Genomic DNA, 15,346 nt, shown 5'->3' with positions numbered 1-15,346 from the left:
TCTAATCCTTCCCCTACTCTACTAAAGAAAAGGATTTTTACTTCTGTCTGTGTTGCTTTTGGAGAGTTCCCCTCACTTCCTGTCTGGGGAAATGTTGTCACAGGAACAGGAAGTGAGAAGAAATCTCTCTAATGGAGCCCCAGATAGCAGAAAAAAAATCTGACAGAGGTTCTAATCCTCCCCGAACTCCATCCAAAGCTGAAAATACCCCTTTCTTCTATAGATACACAGTGATGGTGGAGACCCCAGGGCCGTCATCCTGATCCTGGCTACACTATGTAGTGTGTCACTGACCCAGAACAAGCATGCAGCCAGTGAAGGCTGAACAATCTGACCTCCTGCATGCTTGTTCCTGGTCAGTGACACACTAGGTAGTGAAGTGAGGTTTAGGATGAAGATGACGGCCCCGGAACCTGCAGCTTTATAAATAAATCACTCATGTTTCCTGTCCTCTGCTTCCTTCTATTGGATGAGTATTCCACCAATCACCAATCAGATAATCCACCTTGTGATGTCTCTGGGCAGATCTCTCACTTCTGATTCCCCCCACATATCTTTATACAACCTCCCCATCCCCCCCCTACATATACCCCAGCATGGAGGGGCTCAGTGAAGGTGGTGGTGAAGGTGTGGAGATGTCGGATCGGGTCACACAGATCATAAAAGGAGATCCGCCCGGCCTCATAATCCAGATCTATCCTGACTCTCTTACTGGAGACATCGCCGGGTAATGGGGTCTTCTTCCTGTCCTGTATCACTGAGAGCTGATTATCCCCCCACCTCTCCAAACACCAGGACTTCTTATTATTTCCAATATATGACTGATCTCCTCTCCTGTCTATACTGGGGTAACACATCCCGACTCTCCAGTACTCTGCCCCCCCGACATCCACTTCCCAGTAATGTCTTCCTGAGGAGAACCTCTGACTGCTCATCACCTGAGAATACTGAAACCTCTCTGGTGTTTCTGGGCGATTCTGATGTGATAATGAGTAGGATGCAGTTTTCCTGTCATCTGATATATGTAGATGATTACCAGCTGTCCTCACATCCAGTAATATGTCTGTAACCCCCCTCTCTACATTTACCCCAGATATGATATCAGATAAACCTGTGTGTAATGTGTGTGAGATCCCCCCCACATCCAGATCCCCTCCATCATGGAGGAGTTTATCATGTCTCTCTCTGTCCTCATCATCTCCATCCTCAGTATCACACAAGTCACCTGTGTCTGATTCCTGTAGGACAGTCAGTGGATCCGTCATGTTACACAGCTCCTCAATGTCCTCCATCTTCCTGGACAGCTCCTCCTTCTTTATTTCCAGATCCTGGACCAGATCATTGATTATCCCGGAGATCCGCTCTGCCTGCCCGGAGATTTCCCTCAGGACTCTATTCTCCAGATCTTCCAGACGTCTCCTGAGGTCTCTGAACAGGACAGTGACTCTCTCTGTTTCATCATCTGCTTCTCCTTGTACTTTCCTCCTGTGTTCCTGCAGACTCTGGACTCTTTTCTCCATCTCCTCTCTCTCTGTCATCAGTTTCTGCAGAACATTCCTCAGTTTCTTCTTCTTCATCTCAGAGGCTTCATCCAGAGTCTCCACCTGGTGTCCCCGATGTTCTCCATCCAGCCTGCAGGACACACAGATAGAGGTGGAGTCCTCAGTGCAGTAATACTCCAGGATCTTCTTATGGACGGAGCATTTCCTGTTCTCCAGGGAAGTGGTGGGGTCACATAAGACGTGTTCTGGTGACTTGCTGTGGACTCTCAGGTGATTGTCACACAGAGAAGCTTCACAATGCAGACAGGATATCACAGCAGGTACAGGAGTGTGAATACAGTAAGTACAGAAGACCCCGGACTTCTCTGGATCTGGATGGGTGGACAGGAAATTCTCCACTATGTTCCGTAGTGTTATGTTCCTGTGCAGTGCAGGCCGATCCTGGAACTCTTCTCTACATTCAGGACAGGAATAACCTCCAGACCTCTCCTGTGTATCCAACACACGACCAATACAGTCCCGGCAGAAGTTATGTCCACATTTCAGGGTTACAGGATCTGTATAAATGTTCAGACAGACGGAACATTCCAGCTCCTTCCTCAGATTAGCAGACGCCATCGCTGAGAGCAGAAGAGAGAAATGACACTGAACGTATCTGACACTCATTAACCAGTTCTGTATATTCCTACACAGGGAGGGGCTGAGACTGAGACACGTAGTCATAGGAGGGCTGTAGATCATTTTTTGCTCTGGGGGGTTCAGCAGCAATTACTAAGTAAAAGTATTTTTGTTTTTGTTTAATTAGCTTTTATTGAAAAATAAAGAAAAAGAAAACAACATATATAGTGTATACCAAGCAGTGTACATAGTACAATCAGTGATGGGCCATCTGTTATGAATGGCGCGTTGTAATCACGACAGAAAACTAGCTATAGGATAGTATAAAAGTATGTTATATAGTCTTGATTATAGATGGTGCCTATTGTTTATACAGCAACCAATGTTCTATGGGAGCCCGTCACAAGCCATCTGACCTTAGTACAATCCTCAGTATAGAGAAAAAAAAGGAACATTATAGTTAGAGAGATGGGGTGGGGAAAAGGATAGGGAAAAGATTGAATATAGAAGATGGAAAAAAGAGAAGGAAGGAGAGGCAGGGGGGGAGGGAAAGGGTGGGGAGGGGGGGGGTCTGCCCCAGTCCACATATCCCAACTCAACACAACCAACACAAGTACATTATTCATGTATCTTTGGACATAATTTCTGCATATGCAGTGGAATATTTAAAGGCGAACCAGCAGGACCATATTTTCGTTGCCAAATCTGTTTTATTTTTAAGGGAGTATGTGAGGTCCTCCATGTAATATGTGTGGTCCACTTCTATCAGCCTTTGATGTAGCGAAGGGATGGAAGTTTTTTTCCAGAAACATGGAATGAGAGCTTTTGTAGCATTGAGCAAATGAGGCGTTATTGACTTTTTATACGCTCCTGCTGGTGAGCCTGTACAATGAAGTAATACCACCCATGGATCATTAGGTATTTCAAAACCTTGGATCTCTTTTATCCAGTGTAGAATAGTTAGCCAGTACGGGCGAATAATGGGGCAGTACCACCAGACGTGGGCGTGTGTGGCTCTTTCACCGCATCCCCTCCAGCACAGGGGTGATGCCTGAGGAAATGTTTTGTGGAGCACCGCTGGGGTATAGTGCCATCTTGTGAGCAGCTTGTAATTTACTTCAGCTGTTTTTGATGCCGTGGAGGATGTATGGGCCATCAACAGAATAGTAGATATTTGCGTTTCTGTTATCTCTTTATGAAGGTCCTTTTCCCAATTACTTATGAAACTAGGATATCCTGAAGTAGATAGAGACTGTAATGCCTGGTAAAAGTATGAGATAGGTTTCTCGACTGGTTGATCATCCAGAAAGGCTCCCTCTATAGGTGTAAGATCTGACGTGGACCGGAAAGGTTTTGGGAGGGAGTGGATAAAAGCAGACAGTTGGCGGTATTTCCATTGATCCATGAGAGTGGCCGTTGTGTTAGGTAGTAATGTGGATATGGGTACTATGCCCGTCGGAGTGGTAACTTGATGTAGAAGAGGTGTGTTGCCCAAATTCCAGGTGAAAGATTTGAGATCCATGTTGCTGGGTGGAAAATATTCGTGCTCAGTAAGTGGCAGCAGAGGGGAGTTGTACTGCCACCCATATGTCTTACATAGAGAGTTCCAAATCATGAGAGTTGAATGTGTAAGTGGCGAAGTGTTTGCAGATCTAGTCCTATGGTTCCATGGAATCCAAATTTGGGTAGAAAGATTAGATTGACTTAATGATGTTTCAAGCTGAACCCATATTTTGAAATCTTTATGGTACTTCCAATCAGAGATTCTGTTCAATATTATGGCTAAGAAATATTGCTTAACATTAGGTAGTGCCAGGCCTCCCTGCCGTTTAGATCTGATCAGTATATTTCTGGCCAATCTGGGTCGCTTTCTGTTCCACACATATTTGCTTATCATTGATCTGATCAATGTAAAGAATCCCGCAGGAATTCCAAAGGGTATCATCTGAAGCAGGAATAGCAGCCTGGGTAGTATGTTCATTTTTACTACACTAATCCTCCCCAGCCAGGAGTGTGCCAATTGTGTCCATTTTTGTAAGTCGGATCTGATTGTGTTAAGGAGGGGTAGGAAGTTAGTGCGAAATAGGGATGTCAGTTTAGGTGTAAGGTATATGCCTAAGTATTTCATTTTATTCTTTTGCCAGCTAAAGGGGAAGGTTTGTTTAAGTTGTGATACAATATGAGTAGGTACTGAAATATTTAGGATTTCTGATTTGGTCATATTAATTTTAAAATTGGAGATGTCGCTGAATTTTGAGAAGGCTAACATGAGGGAAGGAGATTTGAGGTTGCTGTATATAAAATAGGATGTCATCAGCGTAGGCTGCATATTTATGTTCTATATTATCTACTTTAATTCCGTGAATAGAGGGATTATTTCTGATCATTGAGAGGAAGGGCTCTAGGGATAGGGCAAAAAGAATAGGCGAGAGGGGGCATCCTTGGCGGGTGCCATTGTAGAGCGTGAAAGGTTTACTCAAGGTGCCATTTATACGTATTTGGGCCGTAGGGAAATTATATAAGGCGGATATATGTGAAAGGAGGGAGGGACCTATTCCCAAGTGTGACAGCGTTGCCATGAGGTACCCCCAGTCCACCCTATCAAACGCTTTTTCTGCATCTGTTGAAAGTAGTAGTGTGGACTGGGAGGACCTACCCACGTGATCCATCAAGGACAGGGTGCGAAGTGCGTTATCACGAGCCTACCTACCAGGGATAAAGCCGGTTTGGTCTGGTGAGACCCAGCTCGGGATTAAGGGTAGAAGTCTATTTGCGATGACTTTGGCATACAGCTTAGCGTCTATGTTCAACAAGGAAATGGGAAGGTAGCTTCCACAATTGCTAGGGTCCTTGCCGGGCTTAGGTATAACGGTAATGTGTGCGTGGAGAGTTTCAGGCCTAAGGTTCTTACCCTCTGAATTCGTATTTGCATATGAGGCCAGGCGCGGTAACAAGATAGCCGCAAATGCCCTATAGTAGGAGACTGTGAAGCCATATGGCCCCGGTGCCTTGCCATTCGCCATAGCCTTCAATGCAACGCGAAGTTCTGAGATAGTGAAATCTCCTTCCAGAGCTGCCAGTGTATCTGGTGCAAGTTTGGTTAGATTAGTCTGTATTAGATAATCATGTATTAGATTCGTCTGTGTGTCGCTGTCTGGCACCGTGTTTTGGACATGGTATAGTTTTTGGTAAAATAGTTGAAATTCTTTGGCTATGTCTGGGGTATCATATTTTTGGGTGTCGGATGAAGTTTTAATTTTTTCTATAAAGGAGGCGTTTTTTTTCTGTTGTAAAGAGCGTGCTAGAAGGCGACCGGGTTTATTACCCCACTCATGGAAACGTTGTGCCACTATACGTGAATGACGCTTTTGTTCCAGATGAAGCAGGGCCTTGAGTTCTTCTCGCTTTACAGTCAAAGCGTGAAGGACTGCTTGTGTTTGGCTGGCTTTATGTTGCTGTTCGAGAGCACTAATGTCACAGATCAGTTTAGCTTGTTGTTGTGTATGTTCCTTTTTCTTCCTAGACCCTAGTTCCATAAGTTTACCACATATGTGGGCTTTATGAGCCTCCCATAGGACCCCTGGTGAAATGTCTGGTTGTGTGTTTTCTTTGAAATATAGATTTAACTCTTCACTGATCAGTTTTTTGTCAATATCATCATTTAGGAGTGTATCATTAAGTTTCCAATTGGTAACTCTTTGGGGCATGGAAGGGATTTTAATCATGAGTGAAATCGGAGCGTGGTCTGAAATGTGGGACGTTTCAATTTCGGTCTTGGTAGTAAGCGGTAAATGGTGGTGGTCTATAAAGAAGAGGTCTATCCTAGAGTAGTTGTGGTGAACGTGTGAAAAATGGGTGTAGTCCCTCACCTTTGGGTTCATAATCCGCCAAACGTCCATCAGCTGTGAGTCAAATAGACGTTTGTGTATGTATAGCAGGCATTTTTGTGAGATGCAAGATTTACCTTGGGATGTGTCTATGTTAGGCTCTAGAGGAGTGTTAAAATCTCCGGCTAGAAGGATACATCCGCGCGCAAATTCATTTAATTTTTTGAGGGTGGTCCCAATAAAACTTGCTTGGTCACGGTTAGGTGCATATAAGGTCACTATTGTGCATAGCATACCACCCAGGCTGCCTCTCAGGAACAGAAAGCGTCCATTGGGATCACTCAGCATTGACTCTAATACAAATGATACACCCCTGCGGAACCCAATGGCCACCCCCTTTGCTTTATGGATCTCTGATAGACTATAATACCAAATAGGGTAGCGTGGGGAATATAGTTTAACGGAGGTGCTGTGTGTAAGGTGGGTCTCCTGAAGGAGAATAACGTCACCTCACAAGCGGTCTAACTCTCTATAAAGAGAGTGTCTCTTACCTGGGGCATGTAAACCTCTCACATTCCAAGAGATTAAGTTCACTGTGGCCATGGGGCTCCGCAGAGGAGTGCTAAAGACAGTCGATTTCTTAGGAGCGTGACCTGGGGCAGGAGGGGGGGATAAAAGGAGGGGGGAGGGGAGGGGGGGAGAGGGTAGGTAGGAAGAAAGGAACAGCGAAGAAAAAGAGAGCACATTATTAGCATTCTGTGGTAGAGTTTTTAACAACCCTGATAGTTTATGGTAACATGTGCACGCATTTGACTGCTGTGCAGAGGAGGGATAGCCGTGCAGTCCAGCATCCCCGCGTCCACCGCCATATGGCGGTTCAAGACACAAGGGCGCCGGACCCCACGACTCCCCTCGTAGGGGGGATAGGTCGCCGCAACCACCGGACGACAATCACCTAATGCGGCGAGTCAATCGTCCCATGGCCCCGACACTGACCCAGAATAACTGAAATACTTCATAGGAACTTAGTCCTACGCAAACCGTTATGATATAGGATTAGTTTCGGATAACGAAGTTTTAGAAACCTTGGAATAGTAAACTGTTTTAACAAAAAACTTAAACCATAAACCAAAAAGAAAAACCATCAAACTTAGCTCCTAATGTACAGGGTACACAGCCCCAAGAGTATGTGTCCAAGCATTCCTGCCTGTATAATAGCCCACATGTAGACAATCATTTGCATCACAACGTGGTGTACAGTATGTGTTATGACAAGGGGGTTGTATACTTGCGGACCGAGAAGTTCAGGAGCAATATGTCAAGGGGATCATGGTGAAGAGAGGAGATGAGATGGGCCGCCAGAGGCTTCAGGTAGCCCGATTAAGGAGGGGTGCCGGTTGCCGAGGAGCGATGTTTGCGTTCTACCTTCTGCCATCTTGCATCTGAGTTGCCAGGTAGAGGCGGAATAGTGTCTTGCCAGCCCGGGAGTGCCGGTGGTTCAATATTGATGTCCATGCAGAACTTTCCTAGGTCTTCCGGGAACCTTTAGACTGCTGTCTTCCCGCCTCTATGAGCAATTAAGGCTGCTGGAAATCCCCAGCGGTAGTTGATTGAAGCCGCGCGTAACTTCTCAGTCAGAGGCCTTAGGGCTCTGCGACGTTCCAGCGTCTCCCTGGCCAGATCAGGGAAAAAAAAGAGCGCTGCACCATCAAAGTCTAAAGACTTGGCATCTCTGGCCTTCTGCATGATCCGTTCCTTCTCTTTGAAGTAATGCACTCTGCAGATCACGTCACGCGGAATGTCCGCCGCCATGTTGCGGGGGCGAAGGGCTCTGTGCACTCGATCTATTTTTAGTGGATGGTCCGCCACCTGTCCCAGTAGGCTGTTGAAAATGCCACGCACAGACGGGAGGAGGTCTTCATCTCCTGTAGCCTCAGGGAGACCCCGAATGCGGATATTGTTCCGGCGGTTTCGGTTCTCCTGGTCCTCAATTTTATAAAGGGCCATCCTATGTGCAATGGTTAGTGACCGGGTGGAGGCCTGTAGATTCCTGATGGCGGTTGGGTGTCTGTCTAGGCGTTGTTCCGACTTCTCCACTCGGTCTAGCACCTGGAAGAGGTCCGCTCGGACTGCTGATACCTCTTTTTTAATTGCCCGTTCTAGTCCCAGTAGCATAGATGCTAGCTCAGTTTTGGTCGGGAGTCCGCTTACCAGAGCTGCAACTTCGGAGTGTCGTGACTAGGGATGAGGCGAACACCCCCCTGTTTGGTTCGCACCAGAACAGGCGAACAGGAAAAAAGTTTGTTCGAACACGCGAACACCGTTAAAGTCTATGGGACACGAACATGAATAATCAAAAGTGCTAATTTTAAAGGCTAATATGCAAGTTATTGTCATAAAAAGTGTTTGGGGACCCGGGTCCTGCCCCAGGGGACATGTATCAATGCAAAAAAAAAGCTTTAAAAATGGCCATTTTTTCAGGAGCAGTGATTTTAATAACGCTTAAAGTCAAACAGTAAAAGTGTAATATCCCTTTAAATTTCATACCTGGGGGGTGTCTATAGTATGCCTGTAAAGGGGTGCATGTTTCCCGTGTTTAGAACAGTCTGACAGCAAAATGACATTTTGAAGGAAAAAACCCATTTAAAACTACCCACGGCTATTGCATTGCCGACAATACACATAGAAGTTCATTGATAAAAACGGCATGGGAATTCCCCAAAGGGGAAAAAAAAAAAATGACGTGGGAGTCCCCCTAAATTCTATACCAGGCCCTTCAGGTCTGGTATGGATTTTAAGGGGAACCCCGCGCCAAAAAAAAAAAAAGGCGTGGGGTCCCCCGAAAAATCCATACCAGACCCTTATCCGAGCACGTAACCTGGCAGGCCGCAGGAAAAGAGGGGGGGACGAGAGTGCGCCCCCCCCTGAACCGTACCAGGCCACATGCCCTCAACATTGGGAGGGTGCTTTGGGGTAGCCCCCCAAAACACCTTGTCCCCATGTTGATGAGGACAAGGGCCTCATCCCCACAACCCTGGCTGGTGGTTGTGGGGGTCTGCTGGCGGGGGGCTTATCAGAATCTGGAAGCCCCCTTTAACAAGGGGACCCCCAGATCCCGGCCCCCCCTGTGTGAAATGGTAAGGGGGTACTTACCCCTACCATTTCACTAAAAAACTGTCAAAAATGTTAAAAATGACAAGAGACAGTTTTTGACAATTCCTTTATTTAAATGCTTCTTCTTTCTTCTAACTTCCTTCATCTTCTGGTTCTTCTGGTTCTTCTGGCACTTCTGGTTCTTCCTCCGGCGTTCTCGTCCAGCATCTCCTCCGCGGCATCTTCTATCTTCTTCTCCTCGGGCCGCTCAGTACCCAAGGCATGGGGGGGAGGCTCCTGCTCTTCTCTTCTTCTTTTCTTCTCTTCTTCTCTTCTTCATTTTCTTCTCCGGGCCTCTCCGCACCCATGCTGGCATGGAGGGAGGCTCCCGCTGTGTGACGGCGCTCCTCGTCTGACAGTTCTTAAATAACGGGGGGCGGGGCCACCCGGTGACCCCGCCCCCCTCTGACGCACGGTGACTTGACGGGACTTCCCTGTGACGTCACGGGTAATGCCACAGGGAAGTCCCGTCATGTCCCGTGCGTCAGAGGGGGGCGGGGTCACCGGGTGGCCCCGCCCCCCGTTATTTAAGGACCGTCAGACGAGGAGCGCAGTCACACAGCGGGAGCCTCCCTCCATGCCAGCATGGGTGCAGAGCGGCCCGGAGAAGAAAATGAAGAAGAGAAGAGAAGAGCGGGAGCCTCCCTCCATACCATGGGTGCGGAGCGGCCCGAGGAGAAGAAGATAGAAGACGCCGCGGAGGAGATGCTGGACGAGAACACCGGAGGAAGAACCAGAAGAACCAGAAGAAGATGAAGGAAGATAGAAGAAAGAAGAAGCATTTAAATAAAGGAATTGTCAAAAACTGTCTCTTGTCATTTTTAACATGTTTGACAGTTTTTTAGTGAAATGGTAGGGGTAAGTACCCCCTTACCATTTCACACAGGGGGGGCGGGATCTGGGGGTCCCCTTGTTAAAGGGGGCTTCCAGATTCCGATAAGCCCCCCGCCCACAGACCCCCACAACCACCGGCCAGGGTTGTGGGGATGAGGCCCTTGTCCTCATCAACAATGGGGACAAGGTGTTTTGGGGGGCTACCCCAAAGCACCCTCCCAATGTTGAGGGCATGTGGCCTGGTACAGTTCAGGGGGGGCGCACTCTCGTCCTCCCCTCTTTTGCCTGCCAGGTTGCGTGCTCAGATAAGGGTCTGGCATGGATTTTTTGGGGGACCCCACGCCGTTTTTTTTTTTTTGGCGCGGGGTTCCCCTTAAAATCCATACCAGACCTGAAGGGTCTGGTATGTGGAATTTAGGGGGACTCCCACGTCATTTTTCTTTTTTAATTTTGGTTCGAGGTTCCCCTTTGGGGAATTCCCATGCCGTTTTTATCAATGAACTTCTATGTGTATTGTCGGCAATGCAAAAGCCGCGGGTAGTTTTAAATGGGTTTTTTCCTTCAAAATGTAATTTTGCTGTCAGGCTGTTCTAAACACAGGAAACATGCGCCCCTTTACAGGCATACTATAGACACCCCCCAGGTATGAAATTTAAAGGGTTATTACACTTTTATTGTTTGACTTTAAGCATTATTAAAATCACTGCTCCTAAAAAAACGTCCGTTTTTAAAACTTTTTTTTGCATTGATCCATGTCCCCTGGGGCAGGACCCAGGTCCCCAAACACTTTTTATGACAATAACTTGCATATAAGCCTTTAAAATTAGCACTTTTGATTTCTCCCATAGACTTTTAAAGGGTGTTCCGCGGCATTCGAATTTGCCGCGAACACCCCAAATTGTTCGCTGTTCGGCGAACTTGTGAACAGCCAATGTTCGACTCGAACTCGAAGCTTATCCCTAGTCGTGACTCACTCTCCTCGCCTTCCGAGCTGGCAAACGAGGCTGGAGGGCGGTGTCTGAGTTCAGGCCTATGGTGGGAGGCGGAGCCAGCGCTCAGGTTCGTGCCGCGTGGTGAGCGGCCTAGGCCATCCATGTCTGCCTGTTCCTCTGGCCAAAAAGCGCTTTATGGAGCACGCCGATGTGCCTTTCTTTGGCAGGGGTTTGCCCGATCTCTTCCTCATCTCTTTCGTGTATAAAAGATCGCTTGCAAATAAAAGCTATAATAGCTGGGTCGGTGTCGGAGCTCAGGGTAGAAGCGTCCTCACCGCTGCATGTCGAAACCACGCCCCAAGTAAAAGTATTTTTAACCACTTAAGGACCGAGCCTCTTTCTGAGATTTGTTGTTTACAAGTTAAAAACTGTTTTCTTTTGCTAAGAAATTACTTAGAACCCCAAACATTATACATTATTTTTTTCGAACACCCAGGAGAATAAAATGGCGGTCGATGCAATACTTTCTGTCACACCGTATTTGTGCAGCGGTCTTGCAAGCGCACTTTTTTGAAAAAATACACTTTTTTGAATTAAAAAATAAGACAACAGTAAAGTTAGCCCATTTTTTTATTATATTGTGAAAGATAATATTACGTCGAGTAAATTGATACCAAACATGTCACCCTTCAAAATTGCGCCCGCTCGTGGAATGGTGTCAAACTTTTACCCTTAAAAATTTCTATAGGTGACGTTTAAAAAATTCTACAGGTTGCATGTTTTGAGTTACAGAGGAGGTCTAGGGCTAGAATTTTTGCTCTCGCTCTACTGATCGCGGCGATAACTCACATGTGTGGTTTGAAAACCGTTTTCATATGCGGGCGCTACTCACGTATGTGATCACTTCTGCACGCGAGCTCAGCGAGACGGGGCGCGTTTAAAAACTTTAATTTTTTTTTTTACTTATTTCACCTTTTATGTTTTATTTTTACACCGTTCTTTTAAAAAAAATTGCGTCATTTTTATTCCTATTACAAGGAATGTAAACACCTCTTGTAATAGGAAAAAAGTATTACAGGACCTCTTATATATGAGATCTGTAGTACTATGCACAGTCCATACATACAGAATAAGAACAGATACCGAGAATTACACCCGACATACAGGACAAGAGAAGTAGTACTGTGCAGAGTCCATACATACAGAATAAGAACAGATACCGAGAATTACACCCGACATACAGGACAAGAGAAGTAGTACTGTGCAGAGGGTGTGGCTGCTTGTGGAGCAGCTGAAGTCTGTGTGGTGCTGAGTAGGGATGAGCTTCGTGTTCGAGTCGAACCCATGTTCGACTCGAACATCGTCTGTTCGCCCGTTCACCTAATTACGAACGATATGGGCCGCTCGCGCCAAATTCGTGTGGCGCGTTACGGCCCATAATTCACTGCGGCATCGCAGTGCATTGCTGGCTGATGATTAGCCAAGCATGCACTATGACCCGCATGCTTGGCCAATCACAGCGCCGTCTGAACAGAGAGCCGTAATTGGCCAAAGCCAAGGAGGCTTTGTCCAATTATGGCTCAGGGGATTTAGTACACGCCCCACACTATAAGGCCGCCTGCACGGCGGCCCTGTGTAGTGTGTGTTCCGGTGTTCATAGATAGAGAAAGAGAGAGACAGAAAGTGTCATTTGATTTGAGTTAGATAGATTAGGCAGAACAGTCAGTCAGTTAGCTGCACTTACAGTGTATTGTGTATATATATGCATCCCAGGTGTTGCATATATATATATATATATATATATATATATATATATATATATATATACACTGTATTCAGTTTAGCTAGATCCGTTCCTGTTATCGTCTTACTGACAGGCAGGCTTGTCTTGTTACAGTATTTACAGCTACCTGAAGAAAATTACTGGTGTTCTTTTGATCCTATTAGTACCACAGTCAGGCAGCTAGACTATTTACAGTTAGTGCAGTGCGTCCTGCTCACAGTGTTCAGCTAAACCTACAAGTTAGTGGGGTGCATCCACCTCACAGTGTTCAGCTAAACCTACAAGTTAGTGCGGTGCGTCCTCCTCGCAGTGTTCAGCTAAAACTACAAGTTAGTGGGGTGCGTCCTGATCACAGTGTTCAGCTAAAACTACAAGTTAGTGCGGTGCGTCCTGCTCACAGTGTTCAGCTAAACCTACAAGTTAGTGTGGTGCGTCCTCCTCACAGTGTTCAGCTAAAACTACAAGTTAGTGCGGTGCGTCCTGCTCACAGTGTTCAGCTAAAACTACAAGTTAGTGCGGTGCGTCCTACTCACAGTGTTCAGCTAAAACTACAAGTTAGTGTAGTGAGACCTCTGCACAGTGTTCATCTAAAGCTACAAGTTAGTGCAGTACGTCCTGCTCACAGTGTTCATCTAAAGCTACAAGTTAGTGTAGTGCGTCCTGCTCACAGTGTTCATCTAAAGCTACAAGTTAGTGTAGTGCATCCTGCTCACAGTGTTCAGCTAAAACTACAAGTTATTTTTTGTGAGCTCTGCACAGTGTTCAGCTAAAGCTACCTGTAGAAGGTTGGTGGTGTTCTCATACTACAGGCAGGCAGTTGATTTTGCTAGCTGCAGTATCAGTACATATATATATATATATATATATATATCCCAGCTTAGTGCAGCTACAGGCCATTAGTATGTCTGGAAGGCCAAGAAGGAGAGGCAGACAGTCACAAGCCAATAAGAGAGGGCAAGCAGGCTCTGTGTCTAGTGCTGGTCATGGAGACGGTGCATCCTCATCAGCACGTGGCCGTGGGACACGCTTGGCCTTTTTTTCGGCAGCTGACCGTGTTGAGCCGCAACATGCGGAAGACTTGGTCGAGTGGATGACCAAGCTGTCCTCATCCTCCTCATCCTCTCTAACCCATGCCCAGGGTACTTTGTCTGGCAAAGCAGCGGCCTCTTCCCTCGGCTCAATGTCATCAGTGACTCCTTCCCTAGCCCCACCATGTCCTCCTGAGGAGTCCCTCGAACTGTTTGACCACAGTGTTGGGTACATGCTCCAGGAAGATGCCCAGCATTTGGAAGGCTCTGATGATGATACTGAGCTCGATGAAGGCAGTAACATGAGCACGGACAGAGGGGGTGCCCAAGAAGGACAGCAATCTGGCAGTCATGCTCCCCCTGCTGCAGCATACTGCCAGGATTGCTCCAATGATGAGGAGGGAGGGGATGATGAGGTCACTGACTCAACGTGGGTGCCTGATAGGAGAGAGGAGAAGGAGGAGGAGGAGGAGGCGGCACATCACCAACGAGGCAGGATACCCTCCAGGGGCCAGCCTAAGGGCAGCACATTGACTGCATCACACCCCAAAGCTCCACATGTGCAGGGCGCTGCAGTCTCTGCGCGTTATTCAAAAAGTTCTTTGGTGTGGGCCTTTTTTGAGACGAGTGCATCAGATCGCACCGCTGCTATTTGCAACATATGTCTCAAGCGTATCTCGCGTGGCCAAAACATCTCCCGCTTGGGTACCACATGCTTGACCAGACATATGTTGACCTGCCATGCAGTTCGTTGGCAAGCGTATCTAAAAGACCCACACCAAAGAACAAAGAGGACCTCTCCTTGCTCCTCATCAGCTGAGATCTCCAACCCCACTATACCTTCAGGCCTCTCTGAGACCTGCACTGAGAGGAATGAAGTTGTAGAATTAGGTGTGTCACAGCCAAGTACTTGTGGGCAATCTGCTTTTGGTACACCGACGTCAGATTGTACCAGGCAAATTTCCCTGCCCCAGCTGCTGCACCGCCGAAAGAAGTTTGCTCCCAACCATCCACATGCGCAGCGGTTGAATGCTAGCTTGGCAAAATTGCTAGCACTTCAACTGCTGCCTTTTCAGTTGGTAGACTCTGCCCCCTTCCGTGAGTTTGTGGAATGTGCGGTTCCTCAGTGGCAGGTACCTAAATGCCACTTTTTCTCACGGAAGGCGATTCCGGCTCTCTACCAGCATGTGGAAGGCAATGTCCATGCCTCGCTGGACAGGGCGGTCAGCGGTAAGGTGCATATTACCGCTGACTCATGGTCCAGCAGGCATGGACAGGGACGTTACCTAAGTTTCACGGCGCATTGGGTGACTCTGCTGGAAGCTGGGAAGGATGCAGGACAAGGTGCAGTAGTGTTGGAGGTTGTTCCGCCACCACGCCTCCAAAATGCTAATGATTGTGACACACCTCTCTCCTCCACCCCCTCCTCTTCCTGTGCTTTGTCCTCGGAACCAGCGGTGCTCTGTAGCCGTTCAAGGGGCTACGTAAGTATGCAGGCCAAAAGATGCCATGCGGTGCTTGTGCTGGTGTGCTTGGGGGACAGGAGTCACACTGGGGCAGAGGTTCTGTCAGCTCTGCAGGGGCAGGTTCAGAGGTGGTTGACGCCACGCCAACTTAAGCAGGAATGGTGGTTTGCGACAATGGCATCAACCTCCTCTCTGCCCTCCGA

At 47.3% G+C, this 15,346-nt stretch overlaps 1 protein-coding gene across 1 annotated transcript; it reads right to left on the bottom strand.

Moving 5' to 3' along the window:
• Positions 1-261: 261 nt before the first annotated feature.
• On the bottom strand, positions 262-2,148 carry LOC141123951 (E3 ubiquitin/ISG15 ligase TRIM25-like). Its single transcript, XM_073612082.1, has one exon. The coding sequence runs from the start codon at positions 2,118-2,120 to the stop codon at positions 531-533; it is 1,590 nt and encodes a 529-aa protein (XP_073468183.1). The 5' UTR covers positions 2,121-2,148; the 3' UTR covers positions 262-530.
• Between the last annotated feature and the right edge of the window lie 13,198 nt (positions 2,149-15,346).

This window comes from Aquarana catesbeiana, linkage group LG01 (assembly GCF_042186555.1).
Source record: "Aquarana catesbeiana isolate 2022-GZ linkage group LG01, ASM4218655v1, whole genome shotgun sequence".
Classification (NCBI taxonomy): domain Eukaryota; kingdom Metazoa; phylum Chordata; class Amphibia; order Anura; family Ranidae; genus Aquarana; species Aquarana catesbeiana.
This window is presented reverse-complemented; position numbering and strand designations above follow the sequence as displayed.